General features: G+C 42.2%; 1 protein-coding gene across 2 annotated transcripts in view; it reads right to left on the bottom strand.

Moving 5' to 3' along the window:
• The window catches only part of LOC139754679 (uncharacterized), a 327464-nt gene that overhangs the window by 163268 nt on the left and 138466 nt on the right, over window positions 1-25730 (bottom strand). For both annotated transcript variants that reach the window (XM_071672228.1, XM_071672229.1), the window contains one exon: window positions 13382-13535. In XM_071672228.1, coding sequence (XP_071528329.1) covers window positions 13382-13535 — 154 coding nt within the window. The remainder of the gene's footprint in view (window positions 1-13381; window positions 13536-25730) is intronic.

A 25730-nucleotide genomic window follows, 5' to 3' on the forward strand; every position in this document is an offset into this window, starting at 1 on the left:
ATATGTGCGTATGTATGTGTATATATATATGCATATATATGTATATTATCCCTGGGGATAGGGGTGAAAGAATACTTCCCTCGCATTCCTCGCGTGTCGTAGAAGGCGACTAGAGGGGACGGGAGCGGGGGGGGGCCAGAAATCCTCCCCTCCTTGTATTTTTTAACTTTCTAAAATGGGAAACAGAGAGTCACGCGGGGAGTGCTCATCCTCCTCGAAGGCTCAGACTGGGGTGTCTAAATGTGTGTGGATGTAACCAAGATATGAAAAAAGGAGAGATAGGCAGTATGTTTGAGGAAAGGAACCTGGATGTTTTGGCTCTGAGTGAAACGAAGCTCAAGGGTAAAGGGGAAGAGTGGTATGGGAATGTCTTGGGAGTAAAGTCAGGGGTTAGTGAGAGGACAAGAGCAAGGGAAGGAGTAGCAGTACTCCTGAAACAGGAGTTGTGGGAGTATGTGATAGAATGTAAGAAAGTAAATTCTCAATTAATATGGATAAAACTGAAAGTTCATGGAGAGAGATGGGTGATCATTGGTGCATATGCACCTGGGCATGAGAAGAAAGATCATGAGAGGCAAGTGTTTTGGGAGCAGCTGAATGAGTGTGTTAGTGGTATTGATGCACGAGACCGGGTTATAGTGATGGGTGATTTGAATGCAAAGGTGAGTAATGTTGCAGTTGAGGGAATAATTGGTATACATGGGGTGTTCAGTGTTGTAAATGGAAATGGTGAAGAGCTTGTAGATTTATGTGCTGAAAAAGGACTGGTGATTGGGAATACCTGGATTAAAAAGCGAGATATACATAAGTATACATATGTAAGTAGGAGAGATGGCCAGAGAGCATTATTGGATTACGTGTTAATTGACAGGCGCGCGAAAGAGAGACTTTTGGATGTTAATGTGCTGAGAGGTGCAACTGGAGGGATGTCTGATCATTATCTTGTGGAGGCTAAGGTGAAGATTTGTATGGGTTTTCAGAAAAGAAGAGTGAACGTTGGGGTGAAGAGGGTGGTGAGAGTAAGTGAGCTTGGGAAGGAGACTTGTGTGAGGAAGTACCAGGAGAGACTGAGTACAGAATGGAAAAAGGTGAGAACAATGGAAGTAAGGGGAGTGGGGGAGGAATGGGATGTATTTAGGGAATTAGTGATGGATTGCGCAAAAGATGCTTGTGGCATGAGAAGAGTGGGAGGTGGGTTGATTAGAAAGGGTAGTGAGTGGTGGGATGAAGAAGTAAGATTATTAGTGAAAGAGAAGAGAGAGGCATTTGGACGATTTTTGCAGGGAAAAAATGCAATTGAGTGGGAGATGTATAAAAGAAAGAGACAGGAGGTCAAGAGAAAGGTACAAGAGGTGAAAAAGAGGGCAAATGAGAGTTGGGGTGAGAGAGTATCATTAAATTTTAGGGACAATAAAAAGATGTTCTGAAAGGAGGTAAATAAAGTGCGTAAGACAAGGGAGCAAATGGAAACTTCAGTGAAGGGCGCAAATGGGGAGGTGATAACAAGTAGTGGTGATGTGAGAAAGAGATGGAGTGAGTATTTTGAAGGTTTGATGAATGTGTTTGATGATAGAGTGGCAGATATAGGGTGTTTTGGTCGAGGTGGTGTGCAAAGTGAGAGGGTTAGGGAAAATGATTTGGTAAACAGAGAAGAGGTAGTAAAAGCTTTGCGGAAGATGAAAGCCGGCAAGGCAGCAGGTTTGGATGGTATTGCAGTGGAATTTATTAAAAAAAGGGGGTGACTGTATTGTTGACTGGTTGGTGAGGTTATTTAATGTATGTATGACTCATGGTGAGGTGCCTGAGGATTGGCGAATGCGTGCATAGTGCCATTGTACAAAGGCAAAGGGGATAAGAGTGAGTGCTCAAATTTCAGAGGTATAAGTTTGTTGAGTATTCCTGGTAAATTATATGGGAGGGTATTGATTGAGAGGGTGAAGGCATGTACAGAGCATCAGATTGGGGAAGAGCAGTGTGGTTTCAGAAGTGGTAGAGGATGTGTGGATCAGGTGTTTGCTTTGAAGAATGTATGTGAGAAATACTTAGAAAAGCAAATGGATTTGTATGTAGCATTTATGGATCTGGAGAAGGCATATGATAGAGTTGATAGAGATGCTCTGTGGAAGGTATTAAGAATATATGGTGTGGGAGGCAAGTTGTTAGAAGCAGTGAAAAGTTTTTATCGAGGATGTAAGGCATGTGTACGTGTAGGAAGTGAGGAAAATGGATGGTTCTCAGTGAATGTAGGTGTGCGGCAGGGGTGTGTGATGTCTCCATGGTTGTTTAATTTGTTTATGGATGGGGTTGTTAGGGAGGTGAATGCAAGAGTTTTGGAAAGAGGGGCAAGTATGAAGTCTGTTGTGAATGAGAGAGCTTGGGAAGTGTGTCAGTTGTTGTTCGATGATGATACAGCGCTGGTGGCCGATTCATGTGAGAAACTGCAGAAGCTGGTGACTGAGTTTGGTAAAGTGTGTGAAAGAAGAAAGTTAAGAGTAAATGTGAATAAGAGCAAGGTTATTAGGTACAGTAGGGTTGAGGGTCAAGTCAATTGGGAGGTAAGTTTGAATGGAGAAAAACTGGAGGAAGTAAAGTGTTTTAGATATCTGGGAGTGGATCTGGCAGCGGATGGAACCATGGAAGCGGAAGTGAATCATAGGGTGGGGGAGGGGGCGAAAATCCTGGGAGCCTTGAAGAATGTGTGGAAGTCGAGAACATTATCTCGGAAAGCAAAAATGGGTATGTTTGAAGGAATAGTGGTTCCAACTATATTGTATGGTTGCGAGGCGTGGGCTATGGACAGAGTTATGCGCAGGAGGGTGGATGTGCTGGAAATGAGATGTTTGAGGACAATGTGTGGTGTGAGGTGGTTTGATCGAGTAAGTAATGTGAGGGTAAGAGAGAGGTGTGGAAATAAAAAGAGCGTGGTTGAGAGAGCAGAAGAGGGTGTTTTGAATGGTTTGGGCACATGGAGAGAATGAGTGAGGAAAGATTGTCCAAGAGGATATATGTGTTGGAGGTGGAGGGAACGAGGAGAAGTGGGAGACCAAATTGGAGGTGGAAAGATGGAGTGAAAAAGATTTTGTGTGATCGGGGCCTGAACATGCAGGAGGGTGAAAGGAGGGCAAGGAATAAAGTGAATTGGATCGATGTGGTATACCGGGGTTGACGTGCTGTCAGTGGATTGAATCAGGGCATGTGAAGCGTCTGGGGTAAACCATGGAAAGCTGTGTAGGTATGTATATTTGCGTGTGTGGACGTGTATGGGGGTGGGTTGGGCCATTTCTTTCGTCTGTTTCCTTGCGCTACCTCGCAAACACAGGAGAGAGCGAAAAAAAAGTATATATATGTATATGTACGTATACATTGAGATCTATAGGTATGTATATGTGCGTGTGTGGATGTGTATGTATATACATGTATATATATATATTTTTTTTTTTTTTATTTTCCAAAAGAAGGAACAGAGAACGAGGCCGGGTGAGGGTATTCCCTCAGAGGCCCAGTCCTCTGTTCTTAACGCTACCTTGCTAACGCGGGAAATGGCGAATAGTATGAAAGATGAAAGAAAGAAAGATATGAGTGGGTTAGGCCATTCTTTCGTCTGCTTCCTTGCGCTACCCTGCTAACGCAGGAGACAGCAATAAAGTATAATAAATAAATAAATATCCTTATTATCAATTGGCCTTGCTCTTTTCTTTGGACAGTGGATTTAACCAATGCTGCATATTTCATTGCATCACTGACTCACTTTTTATCCTTTAAGATGGTCAAGATCGTCGATCATGAAAGTCCTAACTTACGTGTGATGGCCATTACTGTACTGGCTTGCTGCTTTCATGCTAGTTAATTATCTTTGATGGCCATTACTGTACTGGCTTGCTGCTTTCATGCTAGTTAATTATCTTTGATGGCCATTACTGTACTGGCTTGCTGCTTTCATGCTAGTTAATTATCTTTAATTTCATCTCAAGAGTAATTGCCTTCCTCTTCTCACCAGAGGCAGGAGACAGATGGGCATTTTGTAAACAGGATGGCATATGAAACACACACACAAAAAAATGCTGGCAACACAGTACACTGAGGAGTAATGGTTGTTGACACTCATGACTGCGTGGCTGCCTGGAAGCTGCAACTCACTGCCACCATGCAGCATCATGAGAGTACCATACCGCTTATTGCTAGCCTAGGAAGTGATTAAAATTAAAAATACTGTTTCTACTGAATGCATATCACTATTGCACCATCGTAAAGTACAAAATCGTAGGTCAAACCATCATAAGTCGGGGAGCAGTTGTACTTTACTATTTCTGCAACAGATCCAGTCTTTATCGGCTATAAATTCATAAACATCTCTCACATCTAATACACAAATGCATCATCTAACTTTATTTTTCAGAAGACTGAATGTGAGATATAAGTTGAAAGTACGCTGATTTTAGGTACAGAATAAAGTGCAGATGTGCAATATAATTGGGGTAAAGAACATCCCATGGCTGTGAAGCATGGGCTATAGACTGGGTTGTTCAGAGGAGGGTGGATATGTTGAAAATGAAATGCTTTAGGACAACAAATGGTGTGAGGTGGTTTGACTGAGTATGTAATGAAAGGGTAAGAGAGATGTGTGGAAATGCAAAGAGCATGGTTGAGAGAGCAGAGGAGTGTTGAAATGGTTTGGACATATCGAGAGAATGAGTGAGGAAAGGTTGACAAAGGGGACATATGTGTCAAAAGTGGAGGGAACAAGGAGAACTAGGAGACCAAACTGGAGATCGAAGGATAGAGTGAAAAAGATTTAGAGCAACTAGGGCCTGAACATGCATGAACGTGAAAGGCGTGCACAGAAGAGAGTGAAGTGGAATGATGTGGCATACTGGGGCCAACCAGAGCATGTGAAACATTTAGGATAAACAATGGAAAGGTCTGAGGGGCCAGGTTGTACATAGGGAGCTGTGGTTTTGATGCATTACACATGACAGCTCATGTATGGATGTGAGCAGATTGAACATCTTCGTCTCTTTCCTTATGCTACCTTGCTGACATGGGGTGGCAACTGGATTTGGAAGAAATGAAGGAATGTATGTATATGCTATCTCTTTTCTTTTCCTTCATGCATCTGTGCTGTTTCCTGTGGGAAGGGGAGGTGTCGAGAATGGATGAAAGTGAGCAAGTGTGAAAATGTACAGATGCTCCCAAACATATGTCCAATTTCCGTTCTGACCAACTTGTCATATCTCAAAATGGCCATAAGCCAGACGTATGTCAGCATGGCGTGTAGAATTCGTATACCTGTACAGCATTCTTTTGTCCTACTAAAATTATCATGATTATCTCATTTTTTATTAACCAGCTTTATCATATGATTCTATTTCTTCTTACCTTATATTTGTGATTCTTTAGTTCACGGATTGATTCATCTAAACTGTCAAAGAACTTTTTATCAGCTCCTTCGTTGGCACTTCCTGCTTCATATGACTCGAATGTTGTGCAAGCTATATCTTCTTTTAAATCTTATGAACCAACCATGACTTGCTGTGAAGTTCTCAATGCAATCCTCTCCTGCTCACTCCTTCAGAGTCTTAAAAAGACTTCTAGCCTTTGCCTGAATTGTGAGTAAGCTTGGTGGTACATCTTTTTGAATCTGATCATCCATTCTTCACAGCTTTTCCACTTCATGGATGGGCCCTTGTTGTTGCTTTGTCATTATAGTAGACTTCATACTTGCCGAACCTTTCACTGCTTCACATATTTTTCCTTTGTCCTTTAAAACTGCAGAGACTGTCAAATGGGACAACTGTAGATCACATGCAATCACATTTAGTTTTTCCTCCTTCATATTAGGTGATTACCTTCACTTTCAATTGCAAATCGAGCATCTTCCTCAACTTCTTGCCATATCCATTAACATATGATGGGTTTTTCCTCTTGTTTGTCATCTTCTTTGGGGTTTAATACAAAAATTCATTAGATTCACTTGAATAACATGCGCTTAATCAATGGTAATTGAGAGAGATGCTGTGATGTACACAATGCCGGGATCATGACATTCACTATAGTACGAGCGCAGCGTTTAGCACTGGGCAGGCGGGTGTGTATGTGTGTGACGACGACGACGATGACGATGACAATGACTGTGGGATATGTTTCTATAAATCAACTATAGTAGTAAGAGATAGGTAGTATGTTTGAGGAAAGGAACCTGGATGTTTTGGCTCTGAGTGAAATGAAGCTTAAGGGTAAGGGGAAGAGTGGTTTGGGAATGTCTTGGGGATAAGTCAGGGGTTGGTGAGAGGAGCAAAGGAAGGAGTAACACTACTCCTGGAGCAGATTTGTGGGAGTATGTGATAGAGTGTAAGAAAGAAAACTCTAGATTGATATGGGTAAAACTGAAAGTGGAGGGAGAGAGATGGGTGATTATTGGTGCATATGCACCTGGGCATGAGAAGAAAGATCATGAGAGGCAAGGGTTTTGGGAGCAGCTGAGTGAGTGTGTTAGCAGCTTTGATGCACGAGACCGGGTTATAGTGATGGGTGATTTGAATGCAAAGGTGAGTAATATGGCAGTTGAGAGTATAATTGGTGTACATGGGGTGTTCAGTGTTGTAAATGGAAATGGTGAAGAGCTAGTAGATTTGTGTGCTGAAAAAGGACTGGTGATTAGGAATACATGGTTTTAAAAGAGATATACATAAGTATACATATGTAAGTAGGAGAGATGGCAAGAAAGTGTTATTGGATTACATATTAATTGATAGTTGCATGAAAGAGAGACTTTTGGATGTTAATGTGCTGAGAGTGGCAACTGGATGGATGTCTGATTATTATCTTGTGGAGGCAAAGGAGAAGATATGTAGAGGCTTTCAGAAAAGAAGAGAGAATGTTGGGGTGAAGAGAGTGGTGAGAGTAAGTGAGCTTGAACAAAAGACTTGTGTGAGGAAGTACCAGGAGAGACTGAGTGCAGAATGGAAAAAGGTGAGAGCAAATTACGTAAGGGGAGTGGGGGAGGAATGGGATGTATTGAGGGAAGCAGTGATGGCTTGTGCAAAAGATGCCTATGGTATGAGAAAGGTGCGTGGTGGGCAGATTAGAAAGGGTAGTGAGTGGTGGGATGAAGAAGAAAGGTTGTTAGTGAAAGAGAAAAGAGAGGCATTTGGATGATTTTTGCAGGGAAATAATGCAAATCAGTGGGAGAAGTATAAAAGAGAGAGGCAAGAGGTCAAGAGAAAGGTGCAAGAGGCGAAAAAGAGAGCAATTGAGAGTTGGGGTGAGAGTGTCATTAAATTTTAGAGAGAATAAAAAGATGTTTTGGAAGGAGGTAAATAAAGTGCATAAGACAAGAGAACAAATGGGAACATCGGTGATGAGGGCAAATATGGATGTAATAACAAGAAGTGGTGAAGTGAGAGGGAGATGGAGTGAGTATTTTGAAGGTCTGTTGAATGTGTTTGATGAGAGAGTGGGAGATATAGGGTGTTTTGGTCAAGGTGGTGTGCAAAGTGTGAGGGTCAGGGAGAATGATTTGGTAAACAGAGAGGTAGTGAAAGCTTTGCTGATGATGAAAGCCGGCAAGTCAGCAGGTTTCGATGGTTTTGCAGTGGAATTTATCAAAAAAGGGGGTGACTGTGTTACTGACTAGTTGGTGAAGATATTCAATGTATGTACGGTTCATGGTGAAGTGCCTGAGGATTAGCGGGATGCATGCATAGTGCCACTGTACAAAGGCAAAGGGATAAAGGTGAATGTTCAAATTACAGAGATATAAGATATAAGATGTGAATAAGAGCAAGGTAGGTACAGTAGGGTTGAGGGTCAAGTCAATTGGGAGGTGAGTTTGAATGGAGAAAAACTGGAGGAAGTGAAGTGTTTTAGATATCTGGGAGTGGATCTGGCAGCGGATGGAACCATGGAAGCGGAAGTGGATCATAGGGTGGGGGAGGGGGCGAAAATTCTGGGAGCCTTGAAGAATGTGTGGAAGTCGAGAACATTATCTCGGAAAGCAAAAATGGGTATGTTTGAAGGAATAGTGGTTCCAACAATGTTGTATGGTTGCGAGGCGTGGGCTATGGATAGAGTTGTGCGCAGGAGGATGGATGTGCTGGAAATGAGATGTTTGAGGACAATGTGTGGTGTGAGGTGGTTTGATCGAGTAAGTAACGTAAGGGTAAGAGAGATGTGTGGAAATAAAAAGAGCGTGGTTGAGAGAGCAGAAGAGGGTGTTTTGAAATGGTTTGGGCACATGGAGAGAATGAGTGAGGAAAGATTGACCAAGAGGATATATGTGTCGGAGGTGGAGGGAACGAGGAGAAGAGGGAGACCAAATTGGTGGTGGAAAGATGGAGTGAAAAAGATTTTGTGTGATCGGAGCCTGAACATGCAGGAGGGTGAAAGGAGGGCAAGGAATAGAGTGAATTGGAGCGATGTGGTATACCGGGGTTGACGTGCTGTCAGTGGATGGAATCAAGGCATGTGAAGCGTCTGGGGTAAACCATGGAAAGCTGTGTAGGTATGTGTATTTGCGTGTGTGGACGTATGTATATACATGTGTATGGGGGTGGGTTGGGCCATTTCTTTCGTCTGTTTCCTTGCGCTACCTCGCAAACGCGGGAGACAGCGACAAAAAAAAGAAAAAAAAAAAAAAGTTTGTTGAGTATTACTGGAAAATTATATGGAAGGGTACTGATTGAAAGGGTCAAGGCATGTACAGAGTTTCAGATTGGGGAAGAGCAGTGTGGTTTCACAAGTGGTAGATGACGTGTGGATCACATGTTTGCTTTGAAGAATGTATGTGAGAAATACTTAGAAAAACAGATGGATTTGTATGTAGCATTTATGGATCTGGAGAAGGCAAATGATAGAGTTGATAGAGATGCTCTGTGGAAGGTATTAAGAGTATATGGTATGGGAAGTAAGTTGTTAAAAGCAGTGAAAAGTTTTTATCGAAGATGTTATTAAGAGTATATGGTGTGGGAGGTAAGTTGTTAGAAGAGGTGAAAAGTTTTTATCAAAGATGTAAGGCATGAGTACGAGTAGGAAGAGAGGAAAGTGATTGGTTCCCAGTGAATGTCGGTTTGTGGCAGGGGTGCGTGATGTCTCCATCCTTGTTTAATTTGTTTATGGATGGAGTTGTTAGGGAGGTGAATGCAAGAGTTCTGGAGAGAAGGGCATGTATGCAGTCCGTTGTGGATGAGAGGGCTTGGGAAGTGAGTCAGTTGTTGTTCGCTGATGATACAGCGCTGGTGGCTGATTCAGGTGAGAAACTGCAGAAGCTGGTGACTCAGTTTGGTAAAGTGTATGAAAGAAGAAAGCTGACAGTAAATGTGAAGAAGTACAAGGTTATATTTTAGGTTCAATAGGGTTGAGGGACAAGTCAATTGGGAGGTAAGTTTGAATGGAGAAAAACAGGAGGAAGTGAAGTGTTTTAGATATCTGGGAGTGGATTTGGCAGTGGATGGTACCATGGAAGCGGAAGTGAGTCACATGGTGGGGGAGGGGGCGAAGGTTCTGGGAAGAATGTGTAGAAGGCAAGAATGTTATCTCGTAGAGCAAAAATGGGTATGTTTGATGGAACAGTGGTGCAAACAATGTTATATGGTTGCGAGGCATGGGCTATAGATAGGGTTGTTCAGAGGAGCTTGGATGTGTTGGAAATGAGAAGTTTGAGGACAATATGTGCTGTGAGGTGGTTTGATCAAGTAAGTAGTGAAAGGCTAAGAGAGAGTTGTGGTAATACAAAGAGTGTGGTTGAGAAAGCAGAAGAGAGTGTATTGAAATGGTTTGGTCACATGGAGAGAATGAGTGAGGAAAGATTGACAAAGAGGATATATGTGTCAAAGGTGGAGAAGTGGGAGACCAAATTGGAGGTGGAAGGATGGAGTGGAAAAGCTTTTGAGTGATTTGGGCCTGAATATACAGAAGGGCGAAAGGCATGCAAGGAGTAGAGGGAATTGGAATGATGTGGTATACTGGGGTCGATGTACTGTCAATGGATTGAACCAGGGCATGTGAAGCGCCTGGGGTAAGCCATGGAAAGTTTTGTGGGGCCTGGTTGTGGAAAGGGAGTTGTGGTTTTGGTGCATTACACATGACAGCTAGAGACTGAGTGTGAACAAATGTGGCCTTTGTTGTCTTTACCTAGCACTACCTTGCGTGCATGAGGGGGAGGGGGGTGCCATTTCATGTGTGGCAGGGTGGTGGTGGGAATGGATGAAGGCAGTATGTACATGTACATGTTTATATATGTATATGTCTGTGTATGTATACGTATGTATACATTAAAATGTATAGGTATGTATATGCATGTGTGTGGGTGTTTATGTATATACATGTGTATGTGGGTGGGTTGGGCCATTCTTTTGCCTGTTTCCTTGCTCTACCTTGCTAATGCAGGAGACAGCAACAAACTATAATAGATAATATATACAACTTGTATATTGAAATTAAAAACAAATCTCTTAACAAAAGTGTTACTTTAATGTACTGGGGTTAGGGAGAAAGAATTCCACCTTATTCCGTGTCATAAGTGAGTAAATGGGGAGGGGAACCTAAACTCCCGATGCTGCCAACCCTTCCCTTCTTGTACTTCATTTTCTAGAAGAAACCAAGCTGGGAATGCTCATCATTCTGAAAGGGTTAGGCTGAGGTGCCTGAATGCGTGTGGATGTAATCAAAATGAGTATGTTTGAGGAAAGGAACTTAGATGTTCTGGCTTTGAATGAAACAAAGCTTAAGGGTAAAGGAGAGGAATGGTTTAAAATATCTTAGGAGTAGAGTCTAGGTTGGTGTGAGGGCAGGCCAAGGAAGGGGTAGCACTTCTCCTGAAGCAAAAGGCATGGGAGTGTGTGAAAGAGTGGAAGGAAGTGAGCTCCTGACTAATGTGAGTAAAAATGAAGAGTTCATTGCAAGAGATGGGTGATTATTAGTGCTCATACACCTTGATATGAGAAGCAAGTGAATGGAAATGGTGAACAGCTTGTGGAGTTGTGTGATGAAAAAGGGCTTGTGATGGGAATACCTGGTTTAAAAAAGGGACATACACAAGCATACATATGTGAGTACGAAAGATGGTCACTGGGCATCACTGGAAAACATACTAATCGATAGACATGCAAAAGAGAGATTTTTGGATGTGAACGTGCTGAGAGGAGTGAGGGTGAAGATCTGTAGAAGATTTTGGCATAGAGAAAATGCTTTGGGTGAGAATAAAGTGGTGAACGAAAGGGAGCTTGGAAAAGAGACTTGTGTGTACAATGGCAAAAGGTGAGAGCATATGAATCTAAGAGAGTAGGTGAAGAATGGGAGAAATTTAGAGAAGCAGTGCTGGCATGTATGACAAATGTGTAATGACATTCGTAAGGTGGGAGGTCAGTAGGTTAGACAGGGTAGTGAGTGAAGGGATGATGAAGTGAATTTGTTAATGAAAAAGAAAAGAGAAGTAAAATGGCAGTATTACAGCAACAGAGTGCAATAACTGGGAGATGCATAAGAGAGAGAGCAGCAAGAGGTCAGGAGGAAGGTATAAGGTTTGAGAAAGAGGGCAGGAAGAAGGTATAAGGTTTGAGAAAGAGGGCAAATTAGAGTTGGGATAAGTTAGCATCAGTTATCTTCAGTGAGAACAAGATGTTTAAGAAGGATTCTAACACTGTGTAAAAAGCAAGAGAACAAATGGGAACATCAGTGTAGGGAAATGGGAAAGTGGTAACGTGGTTGAGAAGTGAGGAGGTGATAAAGCGAGTATCTTGAAGGACTGATGAATGTGTCTGATAATGAGGTGGCAGATGTAGACTGTTTGAGATGGGGTGGTATGTGAAGGGATACAGTCATGGAGTGGTTTGGTGTAAGAGGTGATGAAAGCCTTACGTAAGATGATATGTGGTAAGGTAGCTGGCGTGGATGGTATTACAGCTGAAATTCTTAAGAAAGCAGTGACTGTCGCTTATTGGTTAGTTAGCATTTTCAATATTTGTATGGATTATCATGAGGTGCCTGAGGATTGGCAGAATGCAAACCTTCACCCTCACACCCAAAGATTGGCCCAGGCTGCTGGAAGCACAGTGCCAATGTATTAAGCCAAGAAGGGCAAAGATGAGTGTTCAAATTATGGAAATACAAGTCTGATTCATATAAGGCTGATTCATGTGAGAAACTGCAGAAGCTGGTGACTGAGTTTGGTAAAGTGTGTGAAAGAAGAAAGTTAAGAGTAAATGTGAATAAGAGCAAGGTTATTAGGTACAGTAGGGTTGAGGGTCAAGTCAATTGGGAGGTGAGTTTGAATGGAGAAAAACTGGAGGAAGTGAAGTGTTTTAGATATCTGGGAGTGGATCTGGCAGCGGATGGAACCATGGAAGCGGAAGTGGATCATAGGGTGGGGGAGGGGGCGAAAATTCTGGGAGCCTTGAAGAATGTGTGGAAGTCGAGAACATTATCTCGGAAAGCAAAAATGGGTATGTTTGAAGGAATAGTGGTTCCAACAATGTTGTATGGTTGCGAGGCGTGGGCTATGGATAGAGTTGTGCGCAGGAGGATGGATGTGCTGGAAATGAGATGTTTGAGGACAATGTGTGGTGTGAGGTGGTTTGATCGAGTAAGTAATGTAAGGGTAAGAGAGATGTGTGGAAATAAAAAGAGCGTGGTTGAGAGAGCAGAAGAGGGTGTTTTGAAATGGTTTGGGCACATGGAGAGAATGAGTGAGGAAAGATTGACCAAGAGGATATATGTGTCGGAGGTGGAGGGAACGAGGAGAAGAGGGAGATCAAATTGGAGGTGGAAAGATGGAGTGAAAAAGATTTTGTGTGATCGGGGCCTGAACATGCAGGAGGGTGAAAGGAGGGCAAGGAATAGAGTGAATTGGAGCGATGTGGTATACCGGGGTTGACGTGCTGTCAGTGGATTGAATCAAGGCATGTGAAGCGTCTGGGGTAAACCATGGAAAGCTGTGTAGGTATGTATATTTGCGTGTGTGGACGTATGTATATACATGTGTATGAGGGTGGGTTGGGCCATTTCTTTCGTCTGTTTCCTTGCGCTACCTCGCAAACGCAGGAGACAGCGAAAAAAAAAAAAAGTGTTGAATTTACCTGCTACATTGTATGGGAAAGTGGTGATTGTAATGGGATGTGCAAAGCATTAGATTGAGGAGGAACAATGTGCTTTCAGAAATGGTAAAGGATGTGACAATTTTCAAAATAATACAAAAGAATTAGGTGAGATGATTGAAACACATGAGGCAGATAGATTCTGAGACACAAATTTTTAGTATAGATATGCAAAGGATATGATGTTTGGAGGAGATTATGTAAGAAAAACTCAGTTGCAATGTGAGATACAACATACCAGATATGTCAATTCACTATTTCATTGTTAAGCCTGAGCAAATTCAAGTACTCACCTCATCAACAATGGCATTCATAGAAACAGTAGGAGCATTGATAGTTGGTGATACAAAAGTCTGGTACCTTGCATTTGTAACACCTGCTATATCTTCTAATACAACGGAGCAATCACGACTTAGCTTATCTCGTAAGCTGCTCACACAATCCAAGCTGAAAAAATACTTATCTTCATGATCTCTTTCAAAAATCTGTAATGTCAACATTCAAAATGAAGTCTGCAGTCACAATTTCTATTAACTCAGTAAAATCAAAGAATTTTGGAACTATACACCACAGGCAAATCTATGTGATGCTCTTGGAATATGTTATTATTGATTTTGTCTAAACACTAGCAAGGAAGATACTGGAAAAAATGAAAAGTATATGAACTTTCCAATGATTTGGAAAGAGCATATTACAATGCGTGAGGCAAACCTGTGGGTATGAGGCAGAAGGGAAACTTCTCTAGTATTAAGAGTCTATATGGAACATATATGGAATGAAGCAAAGTAGAGTACCTTTTCATTTCTGGTCCAAAATAATTTTAGACTATAAGTGGAGGGTCTCAAGAGGGAAAATCTGTTTTCACAGGGGAATTGTACTGCAAGCCTTAAGAGAATCCCCAAGACCCCATGGGGTTAAAAACTCCTAACACTTCATCCAAAACACCCAAAGTCAAAATGTGATTTTGTCCTTGAAAGGTCTCGAAGGACCTCTAAAAACCAATAGCAGGGGCAAACTTTCATGAAAACAGAAATATTGTTCCTGTAAATTTCCATCCATTTACAATGCAACTTGTAATCCTTCTAACCAACTTGACCTACAACTTATTCTCTATTCCCCCCCCCCCAAAAAAAGGGAGTTCCGTAAACAAGTAGAAGGGACATCCATGTTGTTAACTTTACTGTTATTGTCAATAGTGCTACAGTGCAAATTCAGTACCATAAGCATATGGTCAGCTGATAGATGTAAAGCAGACCCGCAGCATGTTTAGCCAATATCTAATATCATTCATCAAGACATGTACATTGCTTAAACTGCCAAATCAAAGACCAAAGTATATGATCTATAAAAGTAAGCATACACATATACAGTAACCAGTGTTTGTAAATTTGTCATTAACCCATTTGAATGTTAATTCAGTATGACAAATACATGTCTATCATTATTCATCATTGCCATTATCAATATTATTAACAGTATCATTGTCTATGAGAGGAGAGGGAGTGGTTCCAAGCGAAGGGGTGTGTGATGTCACCGTGGCTGTTTGATTTGTTCATGGATGGGGCGGTGAGGGAAGTAAATGTAAAAGCCTTGGAGAGAGGGGAGAGTATGCAGTCTGTGGGGATGAGAGGGCCTGGAAAAAGAGACAGTTTGCTGATGACAGAGCATTGAGAGAGGATTTAAGTGAGAAACTGCAGAAGTTGATAACTGAGTTAGGAACAGTGTGTGAAAGGATGAAGTTGAGAGTAAATGTTAATAAAAGCAATGTAACCATAGCAGGGTTGAGGGACAAATTAGCTGGGGTGTAAGTCTGACTGAAGAAAAATTGGAGGAATAGAAGCATTTCAGATAACTGGGAGTGGGCATGACAAAGAATGGAACCATGAAATTGGATGGTAGCACTGAAGAACATGCAAAAAGAGGTGCTTAAAGGAGCAGTAGTTCCAACAATATCATATGGATGTGGGGCATGTGTGGAGGAGGATCGATGTGTTGGAAATGCAATGTTTGAGGATAATATGAGGTAATATGTAAGGACAATAAGTGGTGTGAGGTGGTTTGATTGAGAAAGTAATGAAAGGGTAAGAGAGATGTGTGATAATGAAAAAAATATGGTTGACAGAGCTGAGGAGGAAGTACTGAAATAATCTGGACATACAGAAAGATTGAGATATGAAAGGTTGATAAAGAGATATTTGTCAAAAGTGGAGGGAACAAGGAGACCAAATGGAGGAAGTGAAGTGTTTTAGATACCTGTGAGTGGGCATGGCAAGGAATGGAACCATGGAAGCACATGTGAATCATAGATTGGGTGAAGGGGGTTAAAGATCATGGGAGTGCTGGAGAATGTGCAGAGGGAGAGATGCTTGTAGGAAGAGTAGTCCCAACAATATCAAATGGATGTTAGGCATGTACGGAGGAGGCTGGATGTGTTGAAAATGCTATGTTTGAGGAAAATATGTGGTAAAGTTCGAGGACAATGAGTGGTGCAAGGTAGTTTGATTTAGAAATTAATGAAAGGGTATGAGAGACGTGTGGTAATGAAAAGAATGTGGTTGACAGAGCTGAAGAGGGACAGCTGAAATATTCTGGACATATAGAGGTTATTAAATGTATGTATGACTCATGGTGAGGTGCCTGAGGATTGGCGGAATGCGTGCATAGTGCCATTGTACAAAGGCAAAGGCGATAAGAGTGAGTGCTCAAATTACAGAGGTATAAGTTTGTTGAGTATTCCTGGTAAATTATATGGGAGGGTATTGATTGAGAGGGTGAAGGCATGTACAGAGCATCAGATTGGGGAAGAGCAGTGTGGTTTCAGAAGTGGTAGAGGATGTGTGGATCAGGTGTTTGCTTTGAAGAATGTATGTGAGAAATACTTAGAAAAGCAAATGGATTTGTATGTAGCATTTATGGATCTGGAGAAGACATATGATAGAGTTGATAGAGATGCTCCGTGGAAGGTATTAAGAATATATGGTGTGGGAGGCAAGTTGTTAGAAGCAGTGAAAAATTTTTATCGAGGATGTAAGGCATGTGTACGTGTAGGAAGAGAGGAAAGTGATTGGTTCTCAGTGAATGTAGGTTTGCGGCAGGGGTGTGTGATGTCTCCATGGTTGTTTATTTTGTTTATGGATGGGGTTGTTAGGGAGGTGAATGCAAGAGTTTTGGAAAGAGGGGCAAGTATGAAGTCTGTTGTGGATGAGAGAGCTTGGGAAGTGAGTCAGTTGTTGTTCGCTGATGATACAGCGCTGGTGGCTGATTCATGTGAGAAGCTGCAGAAGCTGGTGACTGAGTTTGGTAAAGTGTGTGAAAGAAGAAAGTTAGGAGTAAATGTGAATAAGAGCAAGGTTATTAGGTACAGTAGGGTTGAGGGTCAAGTCAATTGGGAGGTAAGTTTGAATGGAGAAAAACTGGAGGAAGTAAAGTGTTTTAGATATCTGGGAGTGGATCTGGCAGCGGATGGAACCATGGAAGCGGAAGTGAATCATAGGGTGGGGGAGGGGGCAAAAATTCTGGGAGCCTTGAAGAATGTGTGGAAGTCGAGAACATTATCTCGGAAAGCAAAAATGGGTATGTTTGAAGGAATAGTGGTCCCAACAATGTTGTATGGTTGCGAGGCGTGGGCTATGGATAGAGTTGTGCGCAGGAGGGTGGATGTGCTGGAAATGATATGTTTGAGGACAATGTGTGGTGTCAGGTGGTTTGATCGAGTAAGTAATGTAAGGGTAAGAGAGATGTGTGGAAATAAAAAGAGCATGGTTGAGAGAGCAGAAGAGGGTGTTTTGAAATGGTTTGGGCACATGGAGAGAATGAGTGAGAAAAGATTGACCAAGAGGATATATGTGTCGGAGGTGAAGGGAACGAGGAGAAGTGGGAGAGCAAATTGGAGGTGGAAAGATGGAGTGAAAAGGATTTTGTGTGATCGGGGCCTGAACATGCAGGAGGGTGAAAGGAGGGCAAGGAATAGAGTGAATTGGATCGATGTGGTATACCGGGGTTGACGTGCTGTCAGTGGATTGAATCAGGGCATGTGAAGCGTCTGGGGTAAACCATGGAAAGTTGTGTGGGGCCTGGGTATGGAAAGGGAGCTGTGGTTTCGGGCGTTATTGCATGACAGCTAGAGACTGAGTGTGAACGAATGGGGCCTTTGTTGTCTTTTCCTATTGCTACCTTGCACACATGAGGGGGGAGGGGGATGGTATTCCATGTGTGGCGTGGTGGCGATGGGAATGAATAAAGGCAGACAGTGTGAATTGTGTGCATGGGTATATATGTATGTGTCTGTATATATATATGTGTACATTGAGATGTATAGGTATGTATATTTGCGTGTGTGGACGTGTATGTATATACATTGTGTATGGGGGTGGGTTGGGCCATTTCTTTCATCTGTTTCCTTGCGCTACCTCGCAAACGTGGGAGACAGCGACAAAGCAAAATAAATAAGAAATAAATAGAGAGAATGATAAAAGAAAGATTGACAAAGATATATTTGTGTCACAAGTTGAGGGAACAAGGAAACCAAATGTGATTTGGAAGGATGGAGTGAAAAAAACAGTGTTTGGGGCCTGAACATGCAGGGAGGATAAAATGCAGGCACAGGATAGGGTGAATTTGAACGATGTGGTACACAGGGGTCAATGTGCTATCTATGGACATGTGGGGTTGGGTTGAAAATGGGAGCAGTGCATTACACATGATAGCTACAGAATGATGTGAGCGAATGTGGCCTTTCTTCGTCTATTCCTAGCACTACCTTACTTATGTGGGGAAACAGCAATCAAGTATGAAAAAATTCATTATCATTCCTTTTGTGTCGAAGAAGGCAATCATAAAGGGTGGGAGGAGGGGTCTGGAAATCCTTCCCTCCAGTTTTACTTTTCCAAAAGAAGGAACAGAGAAGAGGGCCAAGTGCAGATTTTTCCTCAGAGGCTCAGTCACCTGTTCCTTACGCTACTTTGCTAAAGCAGGAAATGGCAAATACACATTAAAAAAATGATTGTTATTATCAAAATTTCTGTCACCATTATCTGAAGGACAGCTGAATGTGTTTAACAACAGGGTGGAAGATGAAGGGTTTTTGAGTTTGGATGTATGCAAAATGTGTCATGGAAAGTGGTTTGGTGTAAAGAGAAATGGTGGCGAAAGCCTTATATAAGATGACATGGCAAGGCCGATGGAGTGGCTGGTACTACAATTGGATTTCTTAGGAAAGGAGGTAATTGAGACGTTGACTGGTTAGTTAGGATTTTCAATTTATATATGGAGTATGTGATAGAGTGTAAGAAAGTAAACTCTAGATTGATATGGGTAAAACTGAAAGTTGATGGAGAGAGATGGGTGATTATTGGTGCATATGCATCTGGGCATGAGAAGAAAGATCATGAGAGGCAAGTGTTTTGGGAGCAGCTGAATGAGTGTGTTAGTGGTTTTGATGCACGAGATCCGGTTATAGTGATGGGTGATTTGAATGCAAAGGTGAGTAATGTGGCAGTTGAGGGAATAATTGGTATACATGGGGTGTTCAGTGTTGTAAATGGAAACGGTGAAGAGCTTGTAGATCTATGTGCTTTAAAAGGACTGGTGATTGGGAATACCTGGTTTAAAAAGCGAGATATACATAAGTATACGTATGTAAGTAGGAGAGATGGCCACAGAGCTTTACTGGATTACGTGTTGATTGATAGGCATGCAAAAGAGAGACTTTTGGATGTTAATGTGCTGAGAGTTGCAACTGGAGGGATGTCTGATCATTATCTTGTGGAGGCAAAGGTGAAGATTTGTAGAGGTTTTCAGAAAAGAAGAATGTTGGGGTGAAGAGAGTGGAGAGAGTAAGTGAGGTTGGGAAGGAGACTTGTGTGAGGAAGTACCAGGAGAGACTGAGTACAGAATGGAAAAAGGTGAGAACAAAGGACGTAAGGGAAGTGGGGGAGGAATGGGATGTATTTAGGGAAGCAGTGATGGATTGCGCAAAAGATGCTTGTGGCATGAGAAGGGTGGGAGGTGGGAAGATTAGAAAGGGTAGTGAGTAGTGGTATGAAGAAGTAAGAGTATTAGTGAAAGAGAAGAGAGAGGCATTTGGATGATTTTTGCAGGGAAATAACACAAATGAGTGAGAAATGTATAAAAGAAAGAGGCAGGAGATCAAGAGAAAGGTGCAAGAGGTGAAAAAGAGGACAAATGAGAGTTGCAGTGAGAGAGTATCATTAAATTTTAGGGACAATAAAAAGATGTTTTGGAAGGAGGTAAATAAAGTGTGTAAGACTAGGGAACAAATGGGAACATCAGTGAAGGGGGCTAATGGGGAGGTGATAACAAGTAGTGGTGGTGTGAGAAGGAGATGGAGTGAGTGTTTTGAAGGTTTGTTGAATATGTTTGAGGATAGAGTGGCAGATATAGGGTGTTTTGGTCGAGGTGGTGTGCAAAGTGAGAGGGTTAGGGAGGATGATTTGGTAAACAGAGAAAAGGTAGTAAAAGCTTTGCGGAAGATGAAAGCCGGCAAGGCAGTGGGTTTGGATGGTATTGCAGTGGAATTTATTAAGAAAGGGGGGGTGACTGTATTGTTGACTGGTTGGTAAGATTATTTAATGTATGTATGATTCATGGTGAGGTGCCTGAGGATTGGTGGAATGCTTGCATAGTGCCATTGTACAAAGGCAAAGGGGACAAAGGTGAGTGCTCAAATTACAGAGGCATAAGTTTGTTGAGTATTCCTGGGAAAACATATGGGAGGGTAATGATTGAGAGGGTGAAGGCATGTACAGAGCAGCAGATTGGGGAAGAGCAGTGTGGTTCCAGAAGTGGTAGAGGATGTGTGGATCAGGTGTTTGCTTTGAAGAATATATGAGAAATACTTGGAAAAGCAAGTGGATTTGTATGTAGCATTTATGGATCTGGAGAAGGCATATGGCAGAGATGCTCTGTGGAAGGTATTAAGAATATATGGTATGGGAGGCAAGTTGTTAGAAGCAGTGAAAAGTTTTTATCGAGGATGTAAGGCATGTGTACGTGTAGGAAGAAAGGAAAGTGATTGGTTCTCAGTGAATGTAGGTTTGCGGCAGGGGTGTGTGATGTCTCCATGGTTGTTTAATCTGTTTATGGATGGGGTTGTTAGGGAGGTGAATGCAAGAGTTTTGGAAAGAGGGGCAATGAGATGAGAGAGCTTGGGAAGTGAGTCAGTTGATGTTCGCTGATGATACAGCGCTGGTGGCTGATTCATGTGAGAAACAGAAGAAGATGGTGACTGAGTTTGGTTAAGTGTGTGAAAGAAGAGAGTTGAGAGTAAATGTGAATAACAGCAAGGTTATTAGGTACAGTAGGGTTGAGGGTCAAGTCAATTGGGAGGTAAGTTTGAATGGAGAAAAACTGGAGGAAGTAAAGTGTTTTAGATATCTGGGAGTGGATCTGGCAGCGGATGGAACCATGGAAGCGGAAGTGAATCATAGGGTGGGGGAGGGGGCGAAAATCCTGGGAGCCTTGAAGAATGTGTGGAAGTCGAGAACATTATCTCGGAAAGCAAAAATGGGTATGTTTGAAGGAATAGTGGTTCCAACTATATTGTATGGTTGCGAGGCGTGGGCTATGGATAGAGTTATGCGCAGGAGGGTGGATGTGCTGGAAATGAGGTGTTTGAGGACAATATGTGGTGTGAGGTGGTTTGATCGAGTAAGTAATAATAGGGTAAGAGAGATGTGTGGAAATAAAAAGGGCGTGGTTGAGAGAGCAGAAATGGGTGTTTTGAAATGGTTTGGTTACATGGAGAGAATGAGTGAGGAAAAATTGACCAAGAGGATATATGTGTCAGAGGTGGAGGGAATGAGGAGAAGTGGGAGACCAAACTGGAGGTGGAAGGATGGAGTGAAAAAGATTTTGAGTGATCGGGGCCTGAACATGCAGGAGGGTGAAAGGCGTGCAAGGAATAGAGTGAATTGGAACGATGTGGTATACCGGGGTCGACGTGCTGTCAATGGATTGAACCAGGGCATGTGAAGCATCTGGGGTAAACCATAGAAAGTTCTGTGGGGCTAGGATGTGGAAAGGGAGCTGTGGTTTCGGTGCATTATTACATGACAGCTAGAGATGGAGTGTGAACGAATGTGGCCTTTGTTGTCTTTTCCAAGCGCTACCTTGCACACAAGGGGGAGGGGGTTGTTAGTCTATGCGTGGTGAGGTGGCGATGGGAATGAATAAAGGCAGACAGTGTGAATTATGTACATGTATATATGTACGTATATGTCTGTGCGTGTATATATATGTATATGTTGAGATGTATAGGTATGTATATTTGTGTGTGTGGAAGTGTATGTATATACATGTGTAAGTGGGTGGTTGGGCCATTCTTTTGTCTGTTTCCTTATGCTACCTCGCTAAAGTGGGAGACAGCGACAAAGCAAAATAAATAAAATAAAATATATGGATCATGGTGAGGTGCCTGAGGATTGGCAGAATGCATGTAGTGTGCCACTATATAAAGGCAAGGGAGACAAAGATGAATGTTCAAACAACAACTGTAAAAGTTTGAGTGCACCTGGCAAGTTGTGTGAGTAAGGTGTTTGCTTTAAAGAATGTGAGTGAGAAATACTTAAGAGAAACAAAAGGATCTGAATGTGGCATATATGAATCTGTATAAAGTTGACAGAGATGCTTTGGGGAGGATGTTATGAATATACGGTTTGGGAGAAAAGCTGTGAGAAGCAGTAAAAAGCTTTTATGAATGGTGTAAGGCATATGTACCAGTAGGAAGAGAGGAGAGAGAGTTTTCAGGTGAATGTTAGTGATTGATTTCACCATGGCCATTTGTTTATAGATGTGGTGGCATGGGATGTAAATGTAAGAGGCTTGAAAAGGGGCAAGTATCAGTATGCATTCTTCAGAGGGTGAGGGGGCTGGGAAGTGTCAGTTGTTGTTTACTGATGACACAGCACTGATGACTGAGTTTGGAAATGTGTGAAAGGAGGAAGTTGAGAATAAATAAGAATAAAAGCAAAATTACTAGGTTTAGCAAGGTGGGGGAACAGGTTAATTGATGTGTGCGTCTGAATGGGGAAAATTTGGAGGAAGTGTAGTGCATTAGATACTTAATACTGAGCATGACACCAAATGGAACTATAAAGGCACAAGTGTCATAGGAAGAGTGACAGGGTGAATGTTCTGGGAGTACTTAATAATGTAAGAAAGGAGAGGTCATTAAGTGGATGGGCGAAAACGAGTGTTTGAAAGTATGGATGCAAGGCAAGGGCTATATAGATGTGGATGTGCAGTGGAGGGTGGACCTATTGGAAATGAAATGTTTGAGGACATGTGGTGTAATCTGGTTGGAGTAAGTAATAAAAGGATAAAATGGAGGATGGTTATAAAAAGAGTGTGGTTAAGAGAGCTGTGAAGGTTTAGACATATGGAAAGAATTAATGAGGAGAGGCTGACAAAGAGAATAAATGTGTCAAAAGTGGAAGGGACAAGAAGAACAGGACGACCAAACTAAAGATGAAAGGATGGAGTGAAAAAGATTTTGAAAGACTGGGGCCTGAACACGCAAGAGGGTGAAAGGCATGCACAGGATAGAGTGAACTGGACTAAACCAGGGCATGAGAACTGGTTGGTGGATACCAGGGAAAGGTTTGTGGGGCCTGGTTGTGGAGAGAGGTTTTGGTACAGAATACATAAGCAAACATGGCCTTTTTCTGTCTGTTCCTGGAGCTACCACACTGACACAGGAAAAGGTGAACAAGTATGGAAAAAAAGTTCCCCACATATTGCAGAAGGCAACTTGATGGGGTTGGGGTGTTTCAATTTCTAACAGAGGAAACAGAAAAAGGAACCAGGCAGGGAGTGTTCATCCTCCTCGAAGGCTCAGACTTGGGGTGTCTGAATGTGTGTGAATGAAACCACATTGAGAATAGAGGAGAGATAGGTGGTATGTTTGAGGAAAGAAACCTGTATGTCATGGCTCTGAATGAAATGAAGCTCAAGGGTAAAGAGGAAGAATGGTTTGGAAATGTCTTAAGAGTAAAGTAAGAGGAAGTGAGAGAACAAGATCTATGGAAGGAGTAGCACTATTCCTGAAGGAGGAGCTATTAGAGTGTGTGATAAAGTGCAAGGAAGTAAATTTCAGATTGATGTGGGTAAAACTGAAATTGGATGGCAAGAGATGGGTGATTATTGGTGCTCATGCACCTGGCCATGAGAAGAAAGATTGAAAAGCAAGTATTTTTTGGGAGCAAATGAGTGAGTGTGTCAGCAGGTTTCATGCGAGAGACTGGGTATTAGTGATGGGTGATTTTAATGCAAAGGTAAATAATGTGGCAGTTGAGGATAAAATTGGTATGCATGGGGTATTCAGTGTCATTCATGGAAGTGGTGAAGAGCTCATGGAGTTGTGTACTGAAAAAAGACTAGTGATTGGGAATATCTAGCTTAAAAAGACGGAAATACACAAGTATACATATGAAAGAGGGAAAGATGGTCAATGGGTATTACTAGATTACATAGTAATTGGTAGGCATATAAAAGAGAGACTTTTGGACGTAAACATGCTGAGAAGGGCAGCTGGTGAGATGCCTAGTCACTATATTGTGGAAGCAAGGTTGAAGATCTGTGGAGGTTTTTAAAAAAGAGGAAACAATGGTGGGGAGAGAAGAGTGGTGAGGGTATGTGAGGTTAGTAAGGAGACATGTGAAAAAATTCCAAGAGAGACTGAGATCAGAATGGCAAAAGGTGAGAGTAAATGAAGTGAGGGGAGTGGGGGTGGAACAGGAAGTGTTTAGGGAAGCAAGGATGGCATACGCAAAAGATGGCTGTGGCAAGCGAAAGGTGGAAGGTGGGCAGATTAGAAATGGTTGTGAAAGGTGGGATGAAGAAATAAAGTTGCTAGTAAAAGAAAAATGAGAGGTGTTTGGGTGATAATTACTGGAAAGGCATGCAAATGATTGGGAGATGTTATGTTGTATAAGAAAGTGGCAGGAGGTCAAGAGGAAGGTGCAGGGAATGAAAGAGGCCAATGAGAGTTTGACTGAGAGAGTATCATTAAATTTGAGGAAATATTAAAAAGGATGTTTTGGAAGGATGCAAATAATGTGCAAAAGACACGAGAACAAATGGGAATATCGGTGACGGAGGTAAAAGGGGAGGTGATAACAAGCAAGGCAGCAGGTTTAGATGGTATTGCAGTGGAATTTATTAAAAAAGGGGGTGACTGTATTGTTGACTGGTTGGTAAGGTTATTTAATGTATGTATGATTCATGGTGAGGTGCCTGAGGATTGGTGGAATGCTTGCATAGTGCCATTGTACAAAGGCAAAGGGGATAAGAGTGAGTGCTCAAATTACAGAGGTATAAGTTTGTTGAGTATTCCTGGTAAATTGTATGGGAGGGTATTGATTGAGATGGTGAAGGCATGTACAGAGCATCAGATTGGGGAAGAGCAGTGTGGTTTCAGAAGTGGTAGAAGATGTGTGGATCAGGTGTTTGCTTTGAAGAATGTATGTGAGAAATACTTAGAAAAACAAATGGATTTGTATGTAGCATTTATGGATCTGGAGAAGGCATATGATAGAGTTGATAGAGATGCTCTGTGGAAGGTTTTAAGAATATATGGTGTGGGAGGCAAGTTGTTAGAAGCAGTGAAAAGTTTTTATCGAGGATGTAAGGCATGTGTACGTGTAGGAAGAGAGGAAAGTGATTGGTTCTCAGTGAATGTAGGTTTGCGGCAGGGGTGTGTGATGTCTCCATGGTTGTTTAATTTGTTTATGGATGGGGTTGTTAGGGAGGTGAATGCAAGAGTTTTGGAAAGAGGGGCAAGTATGCAGTGTGTTGTGGATGAGAGAGCTTGGGAAGTGAGTCAGTTGTTGTTCGCTGATGATACAGCGTTGGTGGCTAATTCATGTAAGAAACAGAAGAAGCTGGTGACTGAGTTTGGTAAAGTGTGTGGAAGAAGAAAGTTAAGAGTAAATGTGAATAAGAGCAAGGTTAATAGGTACAGTAGGGTTGACGGTCAAGTCAATTGGGAGGTAAGTTTGAATGGGGAAAAACTGGAAGAAGTAAAGTGTTTTAGATATCTGGGAGTGGATGTGGCAGCGGATGGAACCATGGAAGCGGAAGTGAATCATAGGGTGGGAGAGGGGGTGAAAATTCTGGGAGCCTTGAAGAATGTTTGGAAGTCGAGAACATTATCTCGGAAAGCAAAAATGGGTATGTTTGAAGGAATAGTGGTTCCAACAATGTTGTATGGTTGCAAGGCGTGGGCTATGGATAGAGTTGTGCGCAGGAGGGTGGATGTGCTGGAAATGAGATGTTTGAGGACAATATGTGGTGTGAGGTGGTTTGCTCGAGTAAGTAATGTAAGGGTAAGAGAGATGAGTGGAAATAAAAAGAGTGTGATTGAGAGAGCAGAAGAGGGTGTTTTGAAATGGTTTGGTCACATGGATAGAATGAGTGAGGAAAGATTGACCAAGAGGATATATGTGTCAGAGGTGGAGGGAACGAGGAGAAGTGGGAGACCAAATTGGAGGTGGAAAGATGGAGTGAAAAAGATTTTGAGTGATCGGGGCCTGAACATGCAGGAGGGTGAAAGGCGTGCAAGGAATAGAGTGAATTGGAACGATGTGGTTTACCGGGGTCGACATGCTGTCAATGGATTGAACC

This window comes from Panulirus ornatus, chromosome 17 (assembly GCF_036320965.1).
Source record: "Panulirus ornatus isolate Po-2019 chromosome 17, ASM3632096v1, whole genome shotgun sequence".
NCBI classification, from domain to species: Eukaryota; Metazoa; Arthropoda; class Malacostraca; order Decapoda; family Palinuridae; genus Panulirus; species Panulirus ornatus.